The sequence below is a fragment of the Fulmarus glacialis genome, unplaced genomic scaffold (assembly GCF_000690835.1).
Source record: "Fulmarus glacialis isolate BGI_N327 unplaced genomic scaffold, ASM69083v1 scaffold8677, whole genome shotgun sequence".
Classification (NCBI taxonomy): Eukaryota; Metazoa; Chordata; class Aves; order Procellariiformes; family Procellariidae; genus Fulmarus; species Fulmarus glacialis.
In genome coordinates, this window is record NW_009224144.1 from 50,445 (window position 1) to 73,164 (window position 22,720).

General features: G+C 40.6%; 1 protein-coding gene across 1 annotated transcript in view; it reads right to left on the reverse strand.

The window, feature by feature from the left end:
* PARD3B (par-3 family cell polarity regulator beta) overlaps positions 1–22,720 on the reverse strand; it is a gene marked incomplete at its 5' end in the record, with an annotated part of 291,514 nt that overhangs the window by 24,460 nt on the left and 244,334 nt on the right. Inside the window, one exon of the mRNA XM_009582067.1 lies at positions 2,026–2,105. Within this exon, the coding sequence (XP_009580362.1) occupies positions 2,026–2,105 (80 nt within the window). The remainder of the gene's footprint in view (positions 1–2,025; positions 2,106–22,720) is intronic.

The window sequence follows — 22,720 nt, forward strand, 5'->3', positions numbered from 1 at the left end:
GATCTTCAAAAGCTTATTGAATGTTTGGATGACTTCCTAAATGGCGAGTCCCCGCCAGCTAAATACTCAAACCTGTCATAAGAGCTGGAGACTCGTGTTTCCAGCAAGTTAAATGGAGGTTTTGGGAAGAATACTGTGAGATTCATGATTTGATTCAGACAGGCCTACTTTAAAAAAAAAACCAAACCAACACAAAAGGTGTTTGTGCACCTCAGGGTGCAGAGGTGAGCAGTACACACACCTTGGGGACACGCCGAGGATGCAGCAAGTTTGAAAGGAATGGGGTAGAAGGAACACAAAGAACACTCCTGCATAAAGCAAGGAGACATCTACATCTGCACTGTTATGCTCACTTCTGGTCATCCTCACTTGAAAGGAATACGGTGAAATAAAAAGAATTCCTGGTGATGGAAGTCACTTCATGGGGAAATTTCCATTTTATAAAGATTCAAAAAATAAGGTTGATTAGCTCAAAGAGAAAATGAATTAAAAGGAGACATGATACAGGAATACAAAAATTGGTGTAGAGAGTTACACTGGGCACCAATTGCTAATTTATTCTTGTAATTCACAAGGAAGTATTCAAAAAAATTGAAGTTTAAAATAGATAAAAAAGAGTGTGCATAATTAAACTACACCTAACTAACCTGCAAAAATCACTGCTAAAAACATGACAGGAAACATGAGTGTTGGAGGACTACAAAAAAAGATGGCTATTTACCTAGGAAAGAAAGAATATCCACAGTCAGTCAGGAAACACATACAGGACACACTGCTGGAAAGCAGGCTTCTGTTAGAAAAGACAGTTACTGCATAGGACAAATTTCCAAAACGATGGCTGACACAAATATCGTTTGAAGGCAGTAACTAAACTACAGACACATCCTTTGGTTTAGAAACCATGTACATTAAAAATGCCTACAAACATCCAACAATGTCTTGTGAGACAGCCTTTATATACTGGTTTCCAAAAGTAAGATATTCTTTGTATTTTCATCTGGAATTGGACACAGCATTACATATTTATCAATCAGTCTCTCCAGTGACACCTTTGAATGTAAATAGCTCAGTGGAAAAAGAAAAAGAAGCAAAAAGAAACTATTCACCGATTTCCTCAACGCCAGCACTACTTCACAACAAAGAATCTCTTCTTGCTTGTAAATAGCTTTTATAAATTAAAAGCAAGAATCTCTTCTTGCAAAATCTCTTCTTGCTTTGCTTTTATAAATTATCTTGCTTGTAGGTCCAAGAAGTGGACTGGGCAACCCCTCTAAGGCCTTTCACAGCCCTCTATTCTAAAAGGGGAATATTTTTCTATTTTTGTTTTCCTTCCACTGCTTCCCACTATCTTTTCTAGCATCCTCTTGCTCCCCTTTCTGGCTTGCTAAATCTTAATTCTGCTATTAGAACTCCAATAGAAATGGGACTGAAATCTCTGAAATGCTTCCTTTTTGTTATGCCCCACTGGTTTCAGACTAGAAGTACTCTTCATTGAGTTGATAAGGATTAAAAATTAAAAAAATGCCCTCAGAGAATTCACTCTCATTTCCACAGCGTTCAGTTAAAGCACAGAGATGCTCTGCTGGAATAGGATTGCTAGTCAGACAGTCCTTGCAGCAACAGTGGGACTTCAGTAGCTGTGGCTGCTGTAATGGAGGCCTTCCACAGCAGTACTCTGTCAATGCCAGCTAGGATTACATCACTATAAACTCGGTCATTTATGCTCTGCTACGACTTGTTATAACTCTCGCAGAGCCAGCTTCCTCAATGTCATGTGCTTTACCTGTGGATCATGACTCTTGCTGACATGTTCAATGAGAGACCATTTTTTTTAAAATTCAAAAGTCCAAATTAATAGTACAGTTATAAAGATGGCCCTAAATCAGCAGCAAAAGGTGACAAGACAAAACTGCAAAATAATCTCTCATGCTGGAGACGGACATCAGCTGTGGGTTGATTTCCCTACCCATCGGAGGGAGGGTGAATCAGAGTGTGTGTGTGTGTGTATGAGGCTCAGTGCTGTACCTGGGTAAGGATGCATACTGCCTTTCCATCCCCTCGAAGTGGAGATTGTATGAGCTCCCATCTGGACCTTTTCCAGGCACCTGTGGAGAGGAGAGTAATTAGAGATGAAGATCAATTATGCAGCCCAGCTACTAACAATGCATCTCAAAACGATAAGCAGGGAACACATGATGCTGCAACATGCCAAAATCAACAAAAGAAAGGCAGGGGCTCAAAGAAGCTCCAAATCCCATACATAATCTTATCGCTGCTAACAAGAAAGGCTTCCATATCAAAGAACTGTTTAGAACAGGTACAATCTTCAGAGCCTTTTCCTTGTCTGCGCGGTAGCCAGGATACTCCTCTCCTTCCCTGCCTGGCCTTCCTCCTAGAATTCAGTAACACGAGGACGTAATCTAATTAAGCACACCCCTTCTGATTCCAGTGGCATAACTACTTGAATCAAAGCTAGTATCTTAGTACCAAGTTTGCTGTTTTTTCTCTACTTGTGTGTTTTGCTCAAGTATAAAATGTGATATAAACAGGCTTTGCTTTCATTCTTAACACAAATCCAGAAACTTTCCCTAACGCCACTGCAAAGCTGAGTATCCAGCTGGGAGTTAAGTGCATTTGTCATGCTCTGGTGCCATTTCAGAAGTGAAGCATTAGTGCACTCAGTCAAAATGCCAGCTCGCTACTTGGTTTGTTTTCAAGATGGCAACTGGAGTTGGCTGGAGAGCGCAATTCTATCAGGAAGGCTCCAACTGGGGTACAAAACGGTGAACTTCAATGCTTTTAGCACACAGGAGCTCTCCCAATTTCACTCACTCAGTGCCTGCTGATGGCCCAAAGTGTTAAGAGCCTTGTTAAAATGGAGCTATTAGTCTTTTCCTCCATAAATGCAGGAGGCTCTGACTGCCTTCAGTGTTTCCTACATTAGTATGTATTCCTATTCCGGTGCTGCTAGAATCAGCAGTTTTATAAAGCAATATACTAAGAGGCCATTTAAAATCCCCTTCCCCTTTTACAGATTAATAGCAGAAGGGAAGATTTAATGCCTTTTCAAACATTTTTAACAGTTCATTAAAAAGAAAAGAATAAATCACACCAAGCTTTCGGCAAATGCCTGATTATAAAAAGAGAAACCAAACAAAAATTAACATGTTTTTCACATTCTACAGGTTAGAGTACATTTCTGTCAGTCCTGTAATTTATGCACAATATGCCATTTTCACTGAAGAGATGTATAAGCTTCTACAACTGGAAAGGTTGTGCACTCAGGTGTAGTAAGTCTTATCTACCTTTACATAACATTTCTATGTACATTACATAAGCCAAGTCCAATGCAAAGAGAGACACTATCCCTTGGAGCTTAGGAATTAAGCTAGGAATCCCTAGGCCACTTAGGAGTTATTCTAGACAAATACCGTTATGCACCTTGCCACTCACTGAACATCCAAGACATTCGTAAGTGAAAAAAATTATTTAGCACAGGCCTCTTACTAAATCCCCTTTGTCTGACTCAAAGCAGAAAGGAGTCCTCACGGAACTGATGGCCACAAGAAATAACCACCTCTGATTTGAAATGACCCATGCTTTAGCAGTGCCTGACTTCGGACACGCACAAAAACAACAATAATTGCCCTACATTTCAGAAAAGGGCAGTGGGCTAAATGGATCATTCATTCATTTTTTTCCACCAGAAAAAGTGACATGTAGAGAGAATTTATAAAGATAGAGTCACTTAGGCAGAGAGTCGCAGCCACTTTGGCTGTTCTTGATGGCTAATTTGATCAGGTTGATAATTTCCCTTAATTCACCAGGTACACTGGTGAGAGAAGAACCTCCAGATTTCTGCTGTTTTATGAAGAAGAATGAGGGGAAAAGAAATGAATGTATAATTTGGTTCGCTCAGCACAAAAGCCACATAGTATACTGTCTACCTGCGTGGCTGTAGATAGGCTATTAATTATGTGCAACGGCAAGATGTTTATGAGCTAAAGGATGTGCCTGGTAACTGTGCATTCACAACCCTGTCCAAGTTTCCTGGTGATCGCTCTCACACCTAGCAGGAGTGACAGCAGCCAGTCAATGTGCAATAACACAAACAGATTCAGAATTGAGCCAGCATCGAGCAGCAATCCCAAAACTTATACTAGTCACCAGAAAGTAAAAAATATTTACATCGCAAGGCCTTTTTGCAGCCTGAAAACACCCCTTTTCCGATGGTTTTCTACAGACCAAATAGAAGGCGATACCCCCCGCCAGGTCTGTTTGTATATATGATTTGAGAGACAGTTGCCATAGAAACACCCTGGCGGTGGATACACAATTTTGCTAATTTGGATCCATCGAGCGGCTTAGTCTCCACACCCTATATAAAACCCCCGACACACTGGAAAAGCATGCTCTGGCTCTGCACGGCTAATTAAAGACTCAGCCATTTCTTCTCCTTTCCCTTCTCCATCTGTCCACGCGACAGTAAAAACGTATCATCACTCAGCCACCAGCAAAATGGTGCCCGGAATAAAACACTACCCCGATGAAGAGAGAAATGGCGAAAATGGAAACACCTCCCTTGTAGAAGTTATTTATGTTTCAGAGAGAGTCAAAGCAAAGGGTTCCTTGCTGTCTTTTACAACAAACTAAGCTAAAAATCGGTGTGAAAGGTACTAATTAACAAGATGAAAATATTCCAGCTTCTCCTCCTTCCCCAAAGCAGGACGTACGCAGCTGGCCCTCAGTACAGGTGCGGAGATTTTAACTGCGTAGTTAATAATCATAAAATATTTAGGCAGGCAAACAGTAAATCCTTAAAAGGGATTAAAAAGGATTAAAACCTGGAAGTCCTTTCAAAGCCAAATGGACGCTGACCATGAGGTGGCCAGCGAGGTGCGGGAGCTGACAGAAGGTGCATTACTTAGCTGAGTCCGTACCGGAGGCGACTGGAAGAGCTTTTGAGACCAGCACCCCAATCAGTAAAGAGAGAACACGACGGCAGATGAAATACATGTTTCACAAATGTATGGTAATGAACAACAGGAAGAATGATCCAAAACATGCTCCCGTATTTTTAGGGTTTAAATTAACGACATCAACATAAATAAGAGCCATCATTATGAGGAGATCATCTCTTAGTCTAGAGCGGCCTCAGCTAACAAGCAAAACATGAATATGCAAAAATAACAGGGTAGAGACAAACACAGAAACAGCCATCATCCCATCAGTGCAATTAAAAGAGCAGCATGCTTAAACTGAGGAAAGGAAATGCTATCTTTATCAAAAAACAACAACAAACAATTCATGAAACTTAACTGTTGCAAAGTATCAGTATGGCCAAGCCCTTTGTAGAATGGAAAATTAATAAACTGGATACACATATGAATCAAAACAACTAGCATCAGGTTAGCAGAAGACAGTAAAGCCTTTGACAGGCTGAAGAGAGGTAAAGCCTCCAAGAGTCAGCCATTACCTGAAAGGGAGAGCAGGCAGAAACCTCTGTACCAGCAGGTTTTTCTCCTAATCGCCCCATTGGGAATCCTGATGAATTCTCTGAAGCATGTAGCAGTGGCCACACTTGGAGACACGGTACCAGACAAATGGGCAAGACATCACATCCATATAACTCAATGCCTTCGTGGTCAAGATTTTCTGTGTGCCAGAAAGGCATTTTTTCTACATAGCTAGTAACATTTTTGTTGTTCAAGTCTCTTTTTTTCTTTTTAAAACCAATAATTTCCATTAGCAAACAAGATTTCTGTGATAGAAATAGGTCACTTCAGAAAAAACCTTATGACACCTCTGCATCTTTAACTAAACCCCTGCCAGTCCCCCGTACCAGAACCAGGCTGGGGGATGCGCAGACTGGAGCGCGGTGTGGGCACTGTGTGCTGCTCTCCTCTAAGTCCACAGCCCTCAGCAGGGGACCAACGAGAAGGGCCAAAAGGCAGAGAAGAACGAGTGCAGGCTGAGGCTCCCTCCACTTCCCTGGACAAATGGAATCCACATATGTTTCAAGACAGAAAACTGTAGAAAGGTTCATAGTTTCATGTTTCACATGCAGATCCAAAACAGACAGAAAGGGAAAGCAACTGTAAAGAAAAAGAGAAAACGAAAGCTGTGCAGGTGTCAGTGCAAGCTATGTCCCTGGCAAATATGGTAACTGCAGGGCACTTCGAGGAGTTTTTCAATACATGGAAGTGATAAGCTAGCAGCAAATATCTCTAACCTGCCAATTCTCCCTAGGAGAACTTCCCAGGAAAAAAATAAAAAAGGTGATGCGAACATGCACATGTAGATCAAGCCAGAAACAAGTATCTTAGAGCATTTAAATATTTGCAAATAAATTATAAGGCATAAGTAGAGTACCTTGAAATAAGTCTAGGATTTGCCTACAGAAAAATTCTGGGGCTGCAGAATAACAATTCTTTGAGAGCAGAGAAAGGATTTACTTCATCCTGAAGCTTGACACCGCGTTTTCTCTGCAGAAAAGTGCAAGAGGCAGAGTTTTTTCCCGGCAGACACTGCATTTCATTCCTCCTCACCTGCCTTACACTGCCTTCCTCCTGGAGCATTTCTTAAAGGCTAAAAGACTAGCTGCTTAGCAGGAAAGCCTCTCTTGCCCCTTTCATATGGATCAAGGCGTTTGGGGTCGGACACCCGTTGCGGTATGAACAGTAACAACTATAATGATCTTTTTTGAAGTTTAAGCTTCATGAAGCCAGAATCAACTTTTTCTTGTGCATTCACACACAGCTCAAGGTGAGAGCTACCACACTGCAAATGGAAGCCAGCAGCAACTCCTTGCCCCTAGCAATGCAGACACATTCGGCAGGACAGTGTGTTTTCGCCTAGGGCTCTACCTCCTCTCACGAATTCCCACCTGAGCTACCCGAGCTCCCTGCTCCAGGTTAGTCCGGAGTGGAGCTGGCAGGCTGAAGACCCAAGACCTTGAGTCCTGCTCATAAGGAAAAGAACGACGCAGAGCCATTTTCAGGGTGGAAAGAATGATGCAGAGCCATTTTCAGGGTGGCTGTCTCAGAAAGCTGCAGTCACTGTTCCCTCTCCTGCAGGTATTTTATTTAGAGCTGCATATAGAAAACTTTGATCATCTTTGCAGAGATCAGTTTGTTAAAAGATTTGTTTAAAGCTTCTTAACCAGCTATAGAAAAACCACAGCTCAGTCTCAGAAGTTTCACACTTCTAAAAAGGAATAATACACAGTGGGTGTTACATTCAGGCTTATTCATTTTTCACTTATACGCTAAACATCTCCTTTACCCTTTTAATTTTTTCTTTTTAACCCTTTGTTTTCCCCACTTCTGAACAACAAGCCTCCTCCAAACATTTCAATTATCGTTAAGATCAGAAAGAAAATGAGGAGCCTGTGCTGCCCACTAGACAAGTGGCAATAGCGTAACTTCATCAAGGCGTATGTGATTTTAGCTACATGTTTGTGAACGTGGTGCAAAACACTGCTGACTCCACTTGAGTGATGCCTGACTTACTTAAAATTATGGGAGATCAGGAAGAGCTTATGAAGATAGGAGTCCTGGGACTCCTAACTTTGTCACTTATTCACTGTGTATGCTGAAGAAAGTCACTTGAGCTTGTGCATTGTGGTTTTCTCCCCATAAAAAACGGTGTGATACTACCGTTTTATTTTATATGACTGACATGCACTAAAAGACATCCCAGGAAGGCTGCAGAGTGAGGCATGTGCTCTGCCATCACCCAAGTGCTTTGAAAATGCCACCCAATTGTGCTTTTTGCCTGGAAGTCTGTGTATAAACATGGCACATACTACCGCTGCATTGCTTAGTACATTTTTCAATAGTCTTGTGATCATCTGCTAAAGGACTTGATTCAGATGCTGGTTTGACCTCTGTTCTCAAAGCTCTTCTTTTGTCTGTGAGCATTTCTAATCACATGGGTTGAGATTCAGCATGCCAAAAAGAGCCGTGGTATAACGGAATTTGCCCTTTAACCTCCAGGTCTCCCCTCTGCTGAGACACAGTTGGTTTTTGTTTTCAATTAAGTGAAAACTGAAGAAAAACTAAGAGGTAAAAGTGGATTTGTTCCCCACCCCAGTCTCAATGTTTCATACACAGGTGAAGCACCAAAATGAATCCATTTTATTTTTTGCATTTCAACAGTCTGCCTGGTTCTAGGGACTGCAAGTGGAATTTAAGAGCACGATTTGACTCACACTTTCTTTAGCTGTTAAAACAGAGGTGGGTTATGTAAGGCAGTGAACTGGATGTTCCATGTGAAATGGAGGAAGTTGATTGAAGGGGTCTTTTTAATTCCTTGCTGCTGTGATATCCTAATTATCCCGCCCTCCAAGACCTCCAGCATTTCCACAGAAAACATGTTTTCCTCCATCCAGCTTTTTTATGTTTTGCATCAAAAGGTAAAAATTAAAAATTCTACCAGTGTCCACAATTCAAAAGAATTTTTCTGATGTTTTCCTTACATACACAAAGAGGGATGTATTTTGCTTTCCTGGTTTTGCAATGAAAGTTGAAACAGTGATTTTGCGTTATTATAACACTCATCATTTCTCCCTCTAATTTGGATGGTTTTTAATAAAGCTCCATTGATTCCACTGAAAGAAATCCCTCCTGGCAAAAGCAGAACACACACGCTGATTGCTAAATATGCAGCAATTATCATATTCAGCAGCGCACTTTAATATCTTATTTATAGATGTATCTATCTATAATTTGCTTTAATTAAGTTGCATTGATTTTAATGACAGGAGCAGTCCTCAAAGAAGAGTCTAATGTTATATGAGCCCATCGGTACTGCTTTACCATTGTTTGGATATAAGACAGCATCTTTAATACTTCTTTTTGATTTTCTTAGTGGTGCTTTTCTTCGCTAAGTGGCTGCAATGGCAAACCAAACCAAGATGATGTTGCACGGGAACTCTCAAAACCACCTCCACCACTGGAGAGAAAGCACTTTCAGCTTCCCTGTTAGAAACTTGCTCGTAGGACAGTTTTCAAGAATAAGGAAGGAAGCAGTATCCTCCCAGCAGGGCCTGAGAAACCTTGCGTTTCTGTTCCTGATCCATTTCACACACGTCTCGGGAGTGTAATTGTTAGAGGTTCTCAAATCATGGTCTGATGCTTTCAAAGTTCGTTTTGGGTAGTCTGGCAACTGATTTAAACTTTTTTATTTTCTTGTCAACAGAAAATACAGGGTAAATAATTTGGGAAGGTGAATCAACAGATGGCTATAGGTGCCTATTCACAGCCCAATCACCAAGTCATGATCTCGTAGACTCTTAAAGTTCTGTTTTCTGGGCTCAGTCACAGGGAATGTTGAGCCTTCTTTCTGTTAAGCACGCACTCACTTTAAGCTTTTATACTCGTCTGGTTTTGAGATTATTCCAAAGAACACTTGATGCTATTAGAACTGTGACTAAGTTTGTCAAAAAACATCTTGAAGAGCTAAAGGAAGGTATCGCTCACTCCTAGTAGAGTCTCACAGCCTTGGTTTCTGCTGGGTGCTACCACATACCTTGGCCCTGATTCAGGAAAGCATGCTAAATACTGATGAGGGTGGTTTGTTTTAATTTCAATAGCATTTGATTCCTCTTGGAGGCATTCCCAAAGCTGACATACACCTGCATCTTTCAGTGGCTGTATCTCCTTTTTGGGTGAAAATACACAGGAAAAACATTTATATCTCTGTATCCTGAACACGTCTTCACACATTTGAATGCAGCATTCTAGTGATGATGATCTTGGCATCTCCATCTCTGAAGGAACCCCATAAGCTATTACTGGTTCACATCAATTGAGGATCTATCTCAGACACATGGAGGTAGCTTTATAACATTACTTATGCAGATCTTAATATATCATTCACTGTTATTTTTTTTTTTTAACGTGAAAAATAAGTGCTGGCTTTTTAAATCACCGCCTTCTGGAATATATCAGCGCTAATTTTATAAGAATCGTTCATGTTAAAATGCAAGGGCATGATCTCAAAGAAAAAGCGCCAAAGTAGCTATGCAAGTACATTTTCAGTTTCTGGTCATCATTTTTCATTCACTGATTATTGCTTAAGTGTTGATTAATAGTTATGTTCATGCTGCTAGAATGCACTTCCCTTGGGTGAGAAAAACATCCTTGTCTAAAGCAAAAAAGAGTAATCAAACCATCCTTCCTCTTCCCCGTAAGAAACACAGACAAGCACTCCAGAGTCACTGATGATCTTGGTTTTGCTGGTGAGTAGTTTTGAAAATTTTTGCTTAGGAAATCAGCTATATGCAATCAGAACACTACTTGGTCAGTCAGATTGCTAGGCAATTAAATGCTCCCCTTCTGCCTCTCTCTCCATACACGTATATACACATACATACACATATACACGCACACACACAAATGTACATACTTACAGCCATTGTTCCTTCTCCCTATGCAATGAACACCAAGAACACTGATGACAGCAGTGCTCCATGCTGGAATTAAGCAGGGCTGATTATCTCAGGATTTACTTTTCCTCCTCAGTAATGCCCTACCTCTTGTTCAAGGAGGTGAAACTAATGCTTTAGATTTAGAGAGAGCGGAAAATTCTCTATAAAGGCAATAGACTGAGAGAAATACAAACACAGATGGGAACTTTAAAAGGGAAACAGGCTGTTCCCATAACAGTTTAAAAACATGGCAATTGCCTTAGCTTAGTAGAAAACAAGCCCTCAGCATTTGCTGTATCTTGCAATGCTAAGTAGAGAGAAAATAGCAAAGATGGAGGTGAAGCCAAAACTGCAAAGTGTTTTTGCACAGCCCCACAAAGATAATACTCTGCTTTCTGAACCCCAGCTCCGTGATCCCCCGATCCCTGGTGCTGGAGGACTATGGTTTCCTGTGACCGTGCAAAATGAGATCATTTCCTGGCCTGTGTCCGTCTCTGTGGGTGGCTTCTTTTTCCATTAGTCGTATAATATGTTTTGGTTAATTCTACCTCTTAATTGTCTTTAATGAGCACCAGATTTGGCGACACCCTCACTTGCAAACCTATTCTCAGAGTAGAGGCAAACAGAGGCCCCTGACCTGAGAGCAAAACTGAAAAGCAGCAAAACAAAAAAACCTCAGCACCCATCAGTATTGATTCTTTCCAACTGCAAGGGGGCATTTCAATTGCTCTTCCACTGAACCAGGCCAATGTAATTAATCTCTTCCCAGCCACTAGAGAGAACAACTTAACTTGACACTGAGATACACTTGTGATGCAATGTATATTGCATACACAATACATACGTGTGAATACATTTCCAAAGGAGATCTCCTGTAGTTGTTCTACAATACCGTGCACAATTTCTTCCCCCCCATGAAACCAGCCGTCTGCCTTAGCCTGTTTGAAACTAAGCTGCTTCTTGTTCCTCCCAGTCTTGCATTCTTTGCTTCTCTTCTCACTGTAATTAGTTTACAAGACTACTTATCCAGATGATTACTGCTTTTAAATGACAGTTGTCTTTTCTTTTACTCCAGTTCATTGTTGTGTATCATTTTGTCTTGCTATCTGAATACCCAGTTCTCTAAAGCATTTTCTCATTATGTTATCTTCTGATATAAGGCATTTTGAAATACTTCATGAGAGACACTGTATGAAGTAAATTGAATTGAATTTTCTCTCAAAGTCAGGGGCTTTCAGCATCTTTCTCTAGCTAAGTCAGCAGAGTTCTTGGCACCAATGCCAGGGTGTAATGGCCATGCTTTGCAGCCCAGCTATGAGCTTGTGTTCTTTTTAGGGAAAATGAAATGACAGTGTCAGTACCTGGAAAGCAAACAGGGGACAGATCAATATTTCCATTTATGATGAGGATGGCAAAACGAAAATGCTTGGGGTATTTTTGAGGTTTTTAATGCACACATTGAGATAATGCTATTTTGCCGTATCTATCTACATCTGGTGTTGGTGCTGAATGTGTACGCGGGGGGTATATGCATGTGTATGTCAGGGAAGGAAAGAGGGAGGGAAGGGGGAAATAGCAGGGCATGGAACTAAATTGCAGAGCAAGTAGTGGAAATAGACAGTGAAAAGCTTCCTGCAGGCAGGCGGCTTCACAGGGAAGAGCGAGCCTTTCATTGTCTATAAAATCATGCCTTGCTGGAGGTCCTCAAGAGTAGAAGGGGTAGCGCCTCAAGGCAGTAAATCTCTCACTGTTATATTATTACATTCTAAACACTTAGCTACTGTACAAACCAGCACACTGCTTCAAGGGAAGAAAAAGAGGAAGAAGGGGGAAAATGAACAAAGGGAAGAAGAGGAAGACGGCAATAAAATCGGGAAACAACCCCCTGCCACAGCTCTCCCCAAGAATACTTCACGTCAAAGAAAAACAGCAAAGAGTAAATTGTCATGGAGTTAAAAGTTAACCTCAACTCCTTCCATTGTGATTTGACACCACTCCAGAACAGTACTCCTAGAATTTGAATGGTTAGTCTGTAGCACAGGGTATTAAATCCACCTTAATCCTGTTAAACCTAGATGCCACTAAAGAGAGGCGCTCTCTCAATGGCATCATGACAAAAGCTCTCCACGCTGCCAATTCAATATGGTTAACAAAAAAAATAAAAATCCCAAACCTGGATTAATACTGAGCAAACAACATCAGCATAAGTAGGCTTAGAGAGAGGAATTGCTTTCCATATGCTATGGCATCAGGTTCCTCCGGATCTTCAGATACCAGTCTGTAAATGTTACAGACATTGTTTCTCCTGCTTGCAACTGCTGTTGGGTGGCGACCTTCTTTGCTTGCTGATACCAATTTAGCAGTTGGTACAGTTTCTCTGTGATTTGGTACTGTCTGTTGTTTGCTGGTACCAGATGGATACCAGATGGGTAACTGTGGGCAATGGTTCCTCTGTGTTCCAGTCCTAAAAATCACTGCCTATAGGGTCAGTCTTGTCAGTTGACTCCTAAATGGCACTTCAAAGCAGCATTCTGAAAAACCTCAACATCTGTTCCTTACTCCTAATGACCTTAAAAAAATGTTGCAGACCTACTTTCCTTTAGCCAGGAGTTACTGTGCATCTGCAGGGAAAATACAACCTTGCAGATGCTTGCAGCTGTCAAACTCACTCCTCACTAATGGCAGCTCCAGAAGCCACCACCTCAACTCTGAAAGTCAGCACTGAATGTGAAGTATAATCAATATATTCTTTTCTGTGGTAGCTCCACAATGTAGCAGTTCAGAGATATTTCAAGGCGTTTTTCAAACAGTACTTTCAGCAGTGAAGTGGAAGAACAAGAAAACAAAAAACTTAAAGTGCCTTTGAAAGGCAGCAGGGATACCTGAGGGCCAAACGTAAAGCATGGAGGGAAAACAAGGAGAGAGAAAGTCATGGAAGAGATCTGTTTTAAGTATTAATTTGTGATTGGTCTTTCAAAATGTTGACCTAGTTGTCAAACCACAGACAGGAGCTGAAAGGTCAGTTAATGGTTTTGAATACTGCCTATTGGAGTTCCCTCCTATGTTATTCCATATGACTGCTTCTGTTTCTAAGAAAGGGGAAAAAGTTTATTTAGGACAGTATGGGAGCATTTTGGTAAATTCTCTATACGTGCTACAGCAGAATGCTGTCTACAGAAAAATATAGCTGACATCAAAGCATGTTCCCCACCCCCTGTCTTGCTTCATGAAGAAGTTATGATAAACAGGTTATGTGTTCCCTAAGGTTACCATGGAAACTCATTCTTTTCAGGCCATCATTTGCAAAGGTAAAATTTGCATTAAAATGTGATGGAATTTGATTTTGTGCATGTGTGTGTGAAACTCAAGTGGGGTCATGCTACCACACAGTAGAGCTATTATTTCAAACCCAGGAGCATACGCTTAAGAGAGAGATCTATTAATCCATGTAAACACCCCAGTGACCAAATTACAGTTTAATTGCTAATTTAACAGGTATCTTCCTAGCAAATTAAGAGAAATACTTTGAAAATTAGCTTCAAATGCAAATTTAAATGTTAATACTGATCCACTGGTGGGTACCACTAGACAGTATTTTGCTAAATTCCCCTATAATCATTCCACAGGAAAGACTGAATTTAGATTGTCAGAATGACTTTGTTTTGATTATGGCAGACCAGGGATGGAAGGCACAGGCATGTATGTCAAATTACAAATTTTATCTCATCTTGAAGGAGTTATCATCAAATTACGAAGTATAGAATATAATTTGATATAACCATGCTTACTGCAATACAAGAAACTTCTGGATCTCCTCAGAATCACAATTTGCTCACTTCGTTTTGAGTCATATCATAACTTCAAAGTCATAATTTCACTCTAGGTATCCGCTACTCTGACTTTTCTTGGAATACCTGATGGTGTAAAGCACACACCTGGTCCAGGCCTCCCCAGGGTCCGTGTTCCTTGAGAGCCACTGCCACTATTTGTTGCCATGTGCAGCATTGGTCTTCCTAACACAGGAGTGCATTATTTGCAATAGTAATTTTGACAACCATTATTTCCAGCCTATCAAGAAAACAGATGAATGGACTAAACCCAGAAAAATCTTACAACTGGTGACCAGGCTGCATTTCAGAAGAGATACCAGTATTTGTCCTCTTGCTCAGTTGTATGCATTCACAACATACATGCTGAATTTGATATACTACTTTATGAAATCTATGCTACTCTGGGACACTGGATTATTCACATATCATCTGCCTTGAATAGCAGGACCCCCTTGGAGGCAGCAGGGCCAGAACTCATATTTCTGCTTGGAAGGCAGACATCCCAGTATCCATACCTGGATTACAGAAGACTCAATATCTCCTCTCATACAGGACTTAAGACATACGGTTCAGCTGGAATGGCTCTACTTAATATTGGGCTACATGACACTTAACACAGCAGCCAGGCCATTTGATGAGGAAAAAAGCAGCAAACCCACAGATAGCAGTATTTTTTGCTCTTAGTGTTAATAAATACAGTTGCACAGCAAGTGTCTCAAAAAACTGAAAAAAAAAAAAAAATCAAACCAAAATCAACCCTTCAGATTAGGTTGCACAGTGCCAGTATTTTATCAGACTCCCTTCTGCATTGGGAAATTCCTGCTTACAAATTCAATTTACTAAATAAAGCAAGAACATTAAAAAGGTTTAAAAAACCAAATGCAAACAAAATTGAAACTGATTACTATCTTTTGCAGAACTTCTCAAAACTCAGCACATTCGATGGAAGGAATGCGTTCCAGTTGGACCCCGTATTGAGCAAGAAAGGAGGCGCTAGCGTCCCTTTTTCCAAGTGTTCTTTAACAGCAGAGTTGAGGCTGAAAGTTGAAAAGAGCTGGCCTTGAGCAGAAAAGCCAAACTCATGTACAGCACCAGCCTTACAGGGTAAATGGAGTTCTCTTTGCCCATATTTTGTATTTTATTTTAAAGCAGTCTTGATATCAGATTAGCATCTGCAGTACAGACCTTAGACTAGGAACTAATAAAGTTATCCGCCCAATCTCTCCATGTCTGAGTCAGTGACTTTCTTTTTCATTTTAAATAATTGTAACAATGTCGCCTGTTTGTTGAAAAAAAATAGAGCCTTTATATATTCATAGATAATTGCTTATACCCAGCACCCAGTGATACATTCTAATTACTTTTCACACCTTAGCTGTGAAGAAATCTCGAACTTTTTAGTGTTTTTTAACTGCAAGACAACAATGTAGCCAGAGCACTGACACCCTGACTGCTGAAACTGCGCCTAGGATGAAATTTAAGCAGTTCTAATGCATTTTGCAGTGAGGAACTTCAGCAAAACTCAAGAAGACCCAAGGCCTCCACCTCAGATCTTGTGCTGCAATAATGAGAAGTGCTGCACAGATAGACAATAGAAGAACTCAATCCAGAAATCAAAAATAATCAAAAGTCCATTATTTCAGTTCGGTTCTGTCACATACTTAACAAATAAAAGATCTGTACTCTGTAATAGCCTCAATGACATAGTTGTATTGCTTGACCCTGCTTCTTTCAAGCTCGACCCTGCTCTGCACACGCTGGGCAACTGTTGCCGTTTGCCTCACTGAGGTCATTCTGCTTTCCATTATGTTAAATGGACAAATTTTGCAGTCCTTTGTCAAAACTGCTATCTGTTTTAGTGATGCTATCCCTAGCAGGCAGAGCTGGACAGTGACCAGCATCTTTAGGAAACAGAGTGCTGTCTGGGACAACAGTAGGTAGGCAACTCTTTGGATCATCAGTATATTTTAGGGAAGAAATTTCTTTTTCATCAGCAACACACTGAACAAGAACATAACCCAGGGAGATTAAGCTGTGAGAACTCAAAAAGAAGTCAACCGTGTCAGCATATTTGATAAATGCACCAGATACCTGGTAGTAAAGGCAAAAGTTTGTGCCTAAAAGGAGGGGTCAAGTTTGAGGCCCGATTTCAGGCCCGATCTAATAAATACCTAAGCGCATGCTTAGCTTCAGACATGAATTTCAGTGGCATTACAGACTTGTCTTGTGATTAAAAAAATGAGCATTGATGTAACTGGGGCCCCCTTCCAGAAGTTGAAGCAGGCCTCTTACTAATGGCCTGAGGAAGAGGAGGTCAATTTTAAAAGGAAATCTACCTTTTTTCCCTCCTTGTACTCAGACCCTTAAGCAGCTGTATTTGATTCTATGGTATGTGGGGCACTGACTTGCCAGGGGTCGGGACAAAGCTGTCATGGAGAAGTACGTACCAGTGAGGGTAAGGGAAGGTTGAAAGTGCAAAGTATTAGCTTTAGCAACCCCACATGAGAAGGCTCGGTATTAAAATCTCAATCCTCTTCCACCTTCCCCATATGATGCTGGCCAGAGATTTGACAGAGTGTGCATACGTGCTCAGGGAAAGTGGCCACAGAATCACCTATCTATGGAGTGATCAACAAATAGACAGAAAACTGTTAAAGCCTATACTGGCAGAAGCTTGCCAAAAATGAAGCAAATTAGCAAATTGCAAATCATAGAATCATAGAATCATTAAGGTTGGAAAAGACCTCTAAGATCATCAAGTCCAACCGTTAACCCAACACCACCATGCCCACTAAACCATGTCCCTAAGCGCCTCATGCACACGTCTTTTAAATACTTCCAGGGATGGTGACTCTACCACTTCCCTGGGCAGCCTGTTCCAAGGCCTGACCACTCTTTCAGTGAAGAAGTTTTTCCTAATGTCCAGTCTGAACCTCCCCTGGTGCAACTTGAGGCCATTTCCTCTCATCCTATCGCTTGTTACTTGGGAGAAGACCCAGCTACTGTGCTACTCAGAACTGCAGTGAAGCCAGATTACAGCCTAGCTCAGAAAAGGCTATTTCTGTGCCCATTCAACTGTGCCCCAAAGGATAAAAGCTGCAGAGCTGTGGCCTGTCTATGTGCACAAATGCAGCAACTGTTCAGCATACTACATAGCATGGATTACCTGTTCACGAACTCCTCTCATCAATTTAACTACCAGTTAGAGGTTTGTTTCTGGCCTCCCTAAACATATTGGCAAATTAGGAAAAATATTTACAGCGGAAAACCTCTAGGGCCCTTCATATCATATCAACATGATCTGTGGCAGCTGTCATGATCTCCGTGATGCCCCACTCAAGTTCTCCGTTTGGGCAACATCAGAAGAACCTCTCCTAACTGCAAGGGACACGACTGCTGGCACATGTGTTAATGTGGAACCTCTCAGTGCTGCGAGCCTGCAAGGACGGCCACAGCCTGTTTTTGTCTGATTTCCTTCAACTACTTGTATGAATTAAGAGAAATGCTTTGTCCTCCTCAGAATCGCACTCTTGCACCGAAATACAACAAAAAGCAACTGTGTGACGAGGTACCTTGTGGAATAGATGGCATGATGTATTTCTGGAATTCACATAATATTGTAGGGTATAAACAGTACCAGTGGGCTTTGATAAGATGACATACGGCACCAGAACTGTTTCCCTTGGTAAATAAGAGTGTGTACATAGTGTTAGCATGAAGACATGAGCACTTCAGACTCCCCTCTGGTTCAGATAATCTATGCCAAATTCAACCTTTGTGTAAATAGGAATGACTCCAAACAAGTTATAAGAGTCACTCTTTATTACTAGTATTAATGGAATTGAATTTGGCTCTCCTTGCATGTGCCATTTGGAATAGTTTATTTTTCACATGAGGTTTGGCAGGGATTTCTCCAAAATACCTACCCCCAAAAGCCAGCCTGTAAATTTCAAAATCTCTCTGCTTCGTTTGAACGGCTCTTTAGAATACACTCCCATCGGAAACCTTCATTATACGGAGATAAGTAGTGACCATAAAAAGTTCTTGATTGGTAAGTTAATCATACATCCTAACAAAATCTTTCACATACTCTCTTAATTAGTATTTTATCAACATATACACAAATACTTCTGATCCATGGTTTTCAAAGCAGCTATACTTTAAGTAAGTTACTGTCTGTTTTTGTTTTTTTTTTTTTTTAAAATTCAGTGTTTTCTACTAATAGTCTGTGGGCTCAGAAAGTCTGGAATTCACAGCAGTTTCTGCTATATGGTTTCACATAGTACATAAAATTGTCAGCTTCTCCCATTGCGCTAGAAGACAGGAATGTTATTATTCTAGAAGTTGGAATTTTGGTTTCTAACCATGGTCCAACACAAACGTCTGTGCATTTTGGGAACCTAACCTATTTGAAATGCAACATCCTGAACCTGGAATTAATTGATCATGAAAAGTACAAACAGCTCCTTATTCATCCTGAAGCAAGCATAGAACCCTTTTGACACATTATGGAAAAATAATGCAGTTCTTAACGCTCCTTTTTTTGTTCTGGTTGATTTTTAGGCTTGGATCCCTGCCAGGCACACAATAAAGTACTTGGCCTTTAACACAGACAGGCATGATTCTTTTTTCAGACTCTCAACTGGGAACTGACAAAACTCAGTACATTACAGATTTGTTTCAATCAAAATGTTCACAGCTCGTATCCAGAGACAGGTTTTCTTATATCTTTAGGTTATTTATCAGCTTGCAAATCTGATCTGCAAATAAGAAAATGGCTTTTAGAACTACTTAACATAAGGTTTGGTACAGTGAAGCTGATGTGGTCACTAACAGGTGAAGAACTATTTGCAATGTGGCCAGTGTTACATGCATTCCTTGAACGTACATTAAAAAAAGATAAAGTTTCAAGGATTTACTGTCACCCTGAAGGAAAGAATTGATGTTTTAAGTAACTGGATTTGTACAAAGTCTGTAAGACAATCCAAATAAATCCTCAAATAGATGATTAATTCCTCATTATTTAAATGCCCCTAAATACAAGTGCAGATGCTAACTTCACGGCTTTGTCTTGACAGCTCCTTCTCTATTTCTCATGATCTGTTACTAGCCTGTGACTCTAAAGCCTTGAAAAAGCCCTCCAACTTCTACGGAGGCTGTTTAAGTTCTTGCAGCTTATTGCTTACATAGTTCTCTCAGGTTCTGACTGATACTGCAGTATATGGTAATACTACATAAACATATGCCTCTTTCTGTAGGCCTGGCTTAGGTTTGTATAGGATACGTTCATGAGCATTTTTACTATCTGATGTCCCACTAAGACATGAGTATGTACGCACATGTGTAAACTCTGTCTTGCACTGATACTTCCCAATACACCCTAGCTGTCAGGAAATTTTAGGGTAATCTCACATTGCACTGACAACAACAGGCATCCATTTTCCTAGACAGTATTTATACTTAGCATCAGCCTGCCCTTTGGTTAACTAGCTGAGGTTTACTTTAAGCCTTGTGATCCGCCCTATAGAATTTGGCTTATCATTTATCCTAGTTATAAGTGTGAAAGGGGGGTGGCGGGGGCAGGGTGGAGTCCAAAGGATGTAAAACTCAGCAACAAACCAAAGCACAAAGGAACTGGAGAAGAATTTCAAAGGATCTGGCTCTATAGCACAGACAGTGCTATATACATGTGCCTGTTTATGGAGACACACTAAACTGAATTATTCAGTTACTTACAAAAAGAAAAAGAACAGACTGTGGGGAAGGGAGAGCAGAATGAAGGCGCAAGAGAGCAAAAAATTCATCCAGCAACAGATGAGAAGAACAGAGGAGAATCAGAAAATGGATGCAGGGGGGAGGAACGGATGATGAGAGAATAGCAGGCCTATTTAAAATGAATTTTTGACCTTATTTTTAAAACATTTATGGATCCCAATTGCCTGTCATGAGATCATTTTCCCTTACAATGCTAGCTTTTCAGCCGGCTCTGCACTTCAATTTGATTTATCCCTCTTTAAAAAAAGTAGATTGTTAGAAATACCCCTTCTATTAGAAATTCTGTCCCATTACAGTGTCAGCTAAAGGCCACTTGTCAATGTCAGCTTTATCAGACAGAAATTTGCCTCATGAGTTCTCAGATACTTTTTTGGAGGACAAGACCCAGGGTCCATTTCTGAGGCTGTTGATTTGCGATGGGATAGTGTCTTCTCAAATTATCCTCTGTTATTTCCCAACTGATCTGCATGTTGCATGAGATGGTGGGAAGTGATTACAGCAGCTGCTGTACATTAGAAAGACATCTTATAGGAAAGCTGGCTTAGGTAAAACAGCTGACTGACAAAAGCATAGAAAGAACTAATCAAGTATTAAAAATACATAGGGAGACCCAGCATCTCCTTTCCAGCTGCAGCTTCCCTGGTGCCGAAACCTTCTGTGGGAAGGAGGAAAACTTACACCAGAAGGTTTTCCTCCTCCTCAGCTGTCTGTCGACTCTTTAAAGAAAGACCTGACATCCTGAAGATTAGAGTAAGTTTTTATTTATTTACAACTATGCAATTAGTCATCAGCATGTCTCTTCACTGATGAGTAAAGGTGGAAAAAAATCAGCTGTTGTTCAGTCTGTGTTACCACAGTACTGCTGACGGTCAGCAGCCCGAGGTGGGAAAGACTACATTGCTTATAAAATACCTTGAGGACTCTCCTGGCAAGATGCTTTGAAACATTTGTTTTCTTTTTAATATTTTGATTCTATTTTTGTTTCTTCTTTTCTGCCTGAATGGATTGATGTAACATATGTATTTTAAGGGTAAAACTACATGCCAGAGTAGAAATTTCAGCCAGGAGTCGAAAGAGAGCAAGCCAGGGCCACAGTATTTTCCAGACTGAAAGACAGTGCTTATGGAAGCAAGGCTGGATGGATCAATGGATGATACTGTTGCAGTGAAGAGACCAGAAGTCTTTGAAATTTGTAAACCACTTCAGCAAGAGGAACTTGCAGCAACAGACTTCAGAGTATTAAAGCCCTCAAGGTAAACTCTGATTTTTGAGCAGCCTGCCATTCCTCACAACAAAAACATTTAAAAACATTCTGCGTTGGAAGGACAAAAAGAAACAATCCTGGTGCCACTATCATTAATCAGTTCAAGATTGAGATACTTAGAGCTCCCTTTCAGGTGCTCTGATTAAGGACAACTTGCCTCACAGGAAAAGCACAGCTTTGGAAATCAGTAATCTCTGGGCATTATACCTAATAGGAAAGGCTTAAAAAGGATTACCTAGAAGAAACCTTTGTGAATCTTAGGAAGCGACACTGGACCATAAATCTCAACCTCCTCTGAGGATTAATAAAGCTTTATCAGTTTCAGATAAGAAGTAGAAATCCTCAGGCTGCTGAAGAGGTACCACTGGCCCAGTCTGGGGCCTCTGTCAGGACACTTAACATGCCATACAATTTCAACAGAAAGACGCATTTGATGCATATTCTCATTTTAGTTTACAAAAGATATTCAGAAGAAGAATGGCAGCTACATAGATTCCCAGATTTGGGTCACAAAATTTCAGGCAGTAGATTAAAGTTAACTGCTCTAAGGAAAGATTTATTTTGCTGAAGGTGACACTTTTGGTAACTGAATCAGAATAATATATACAACAACATTTTTTGGATTAATGAACAAATATGTATGATAATTTACGTAAAACCACTCCTTTTAACTCTCTCTCTCTGTGACTGCAATAAAGTCTAGTCTTGCATAGTATTTTTTGGACTACAACCCCAATCATTGAAGATTCACTTCAGCATTCACACTGATAGTTTGGAGGACATTAAAACCAACAATGTTAATTCAAACTTCAGGTGTATTTAGCTTCTTAAGATTTTAACATAATTCTGTCTCTTTTTAAACTAAAATTTCAAATTTAGCATAAATTGCATCTTATCAAAGTTACATTTTTGAATGCTGGTTGATTATAATTACTTCTGAAGAGACAGAGTCCAACTCTGAAACCTGCCCAGGTGGAGCTCTTGAGTGCCACAGTTGTGATCCCATAGACTATAGCTGTTGCATTTATTTAACGCATTCAAAAATCCAGCACTCTTGATTTAATCTCTGGTTCTACCATAGGTTACTCTTCAGTGGGGTAGATAATACGTCTCTGTGTAGTGTGACTCCAATGTGTAAAATAGGGAATACAGCATGTCTGTAACAGTTCTATAGTGTTGGTAGAATATTTTAAGATCCTTTGATGGGAGAGGAGCAAATTATTCCATTTTTCACTTTATAAAAGTTATTGAGGATGTATCGTGGCCAGATTGCCAGTGTGCGGAAGGAAGGGCAGGAGCAGACATGCCTCTATTTCCTCCCTCTCACTTTGCAGCGAGGCACAGTGAGAGTCTGCTCTTCTAATGCTCTTGTTAACCCAGGGAATCACTGGATGAACTGCCAGAGTACCATAAATCCTG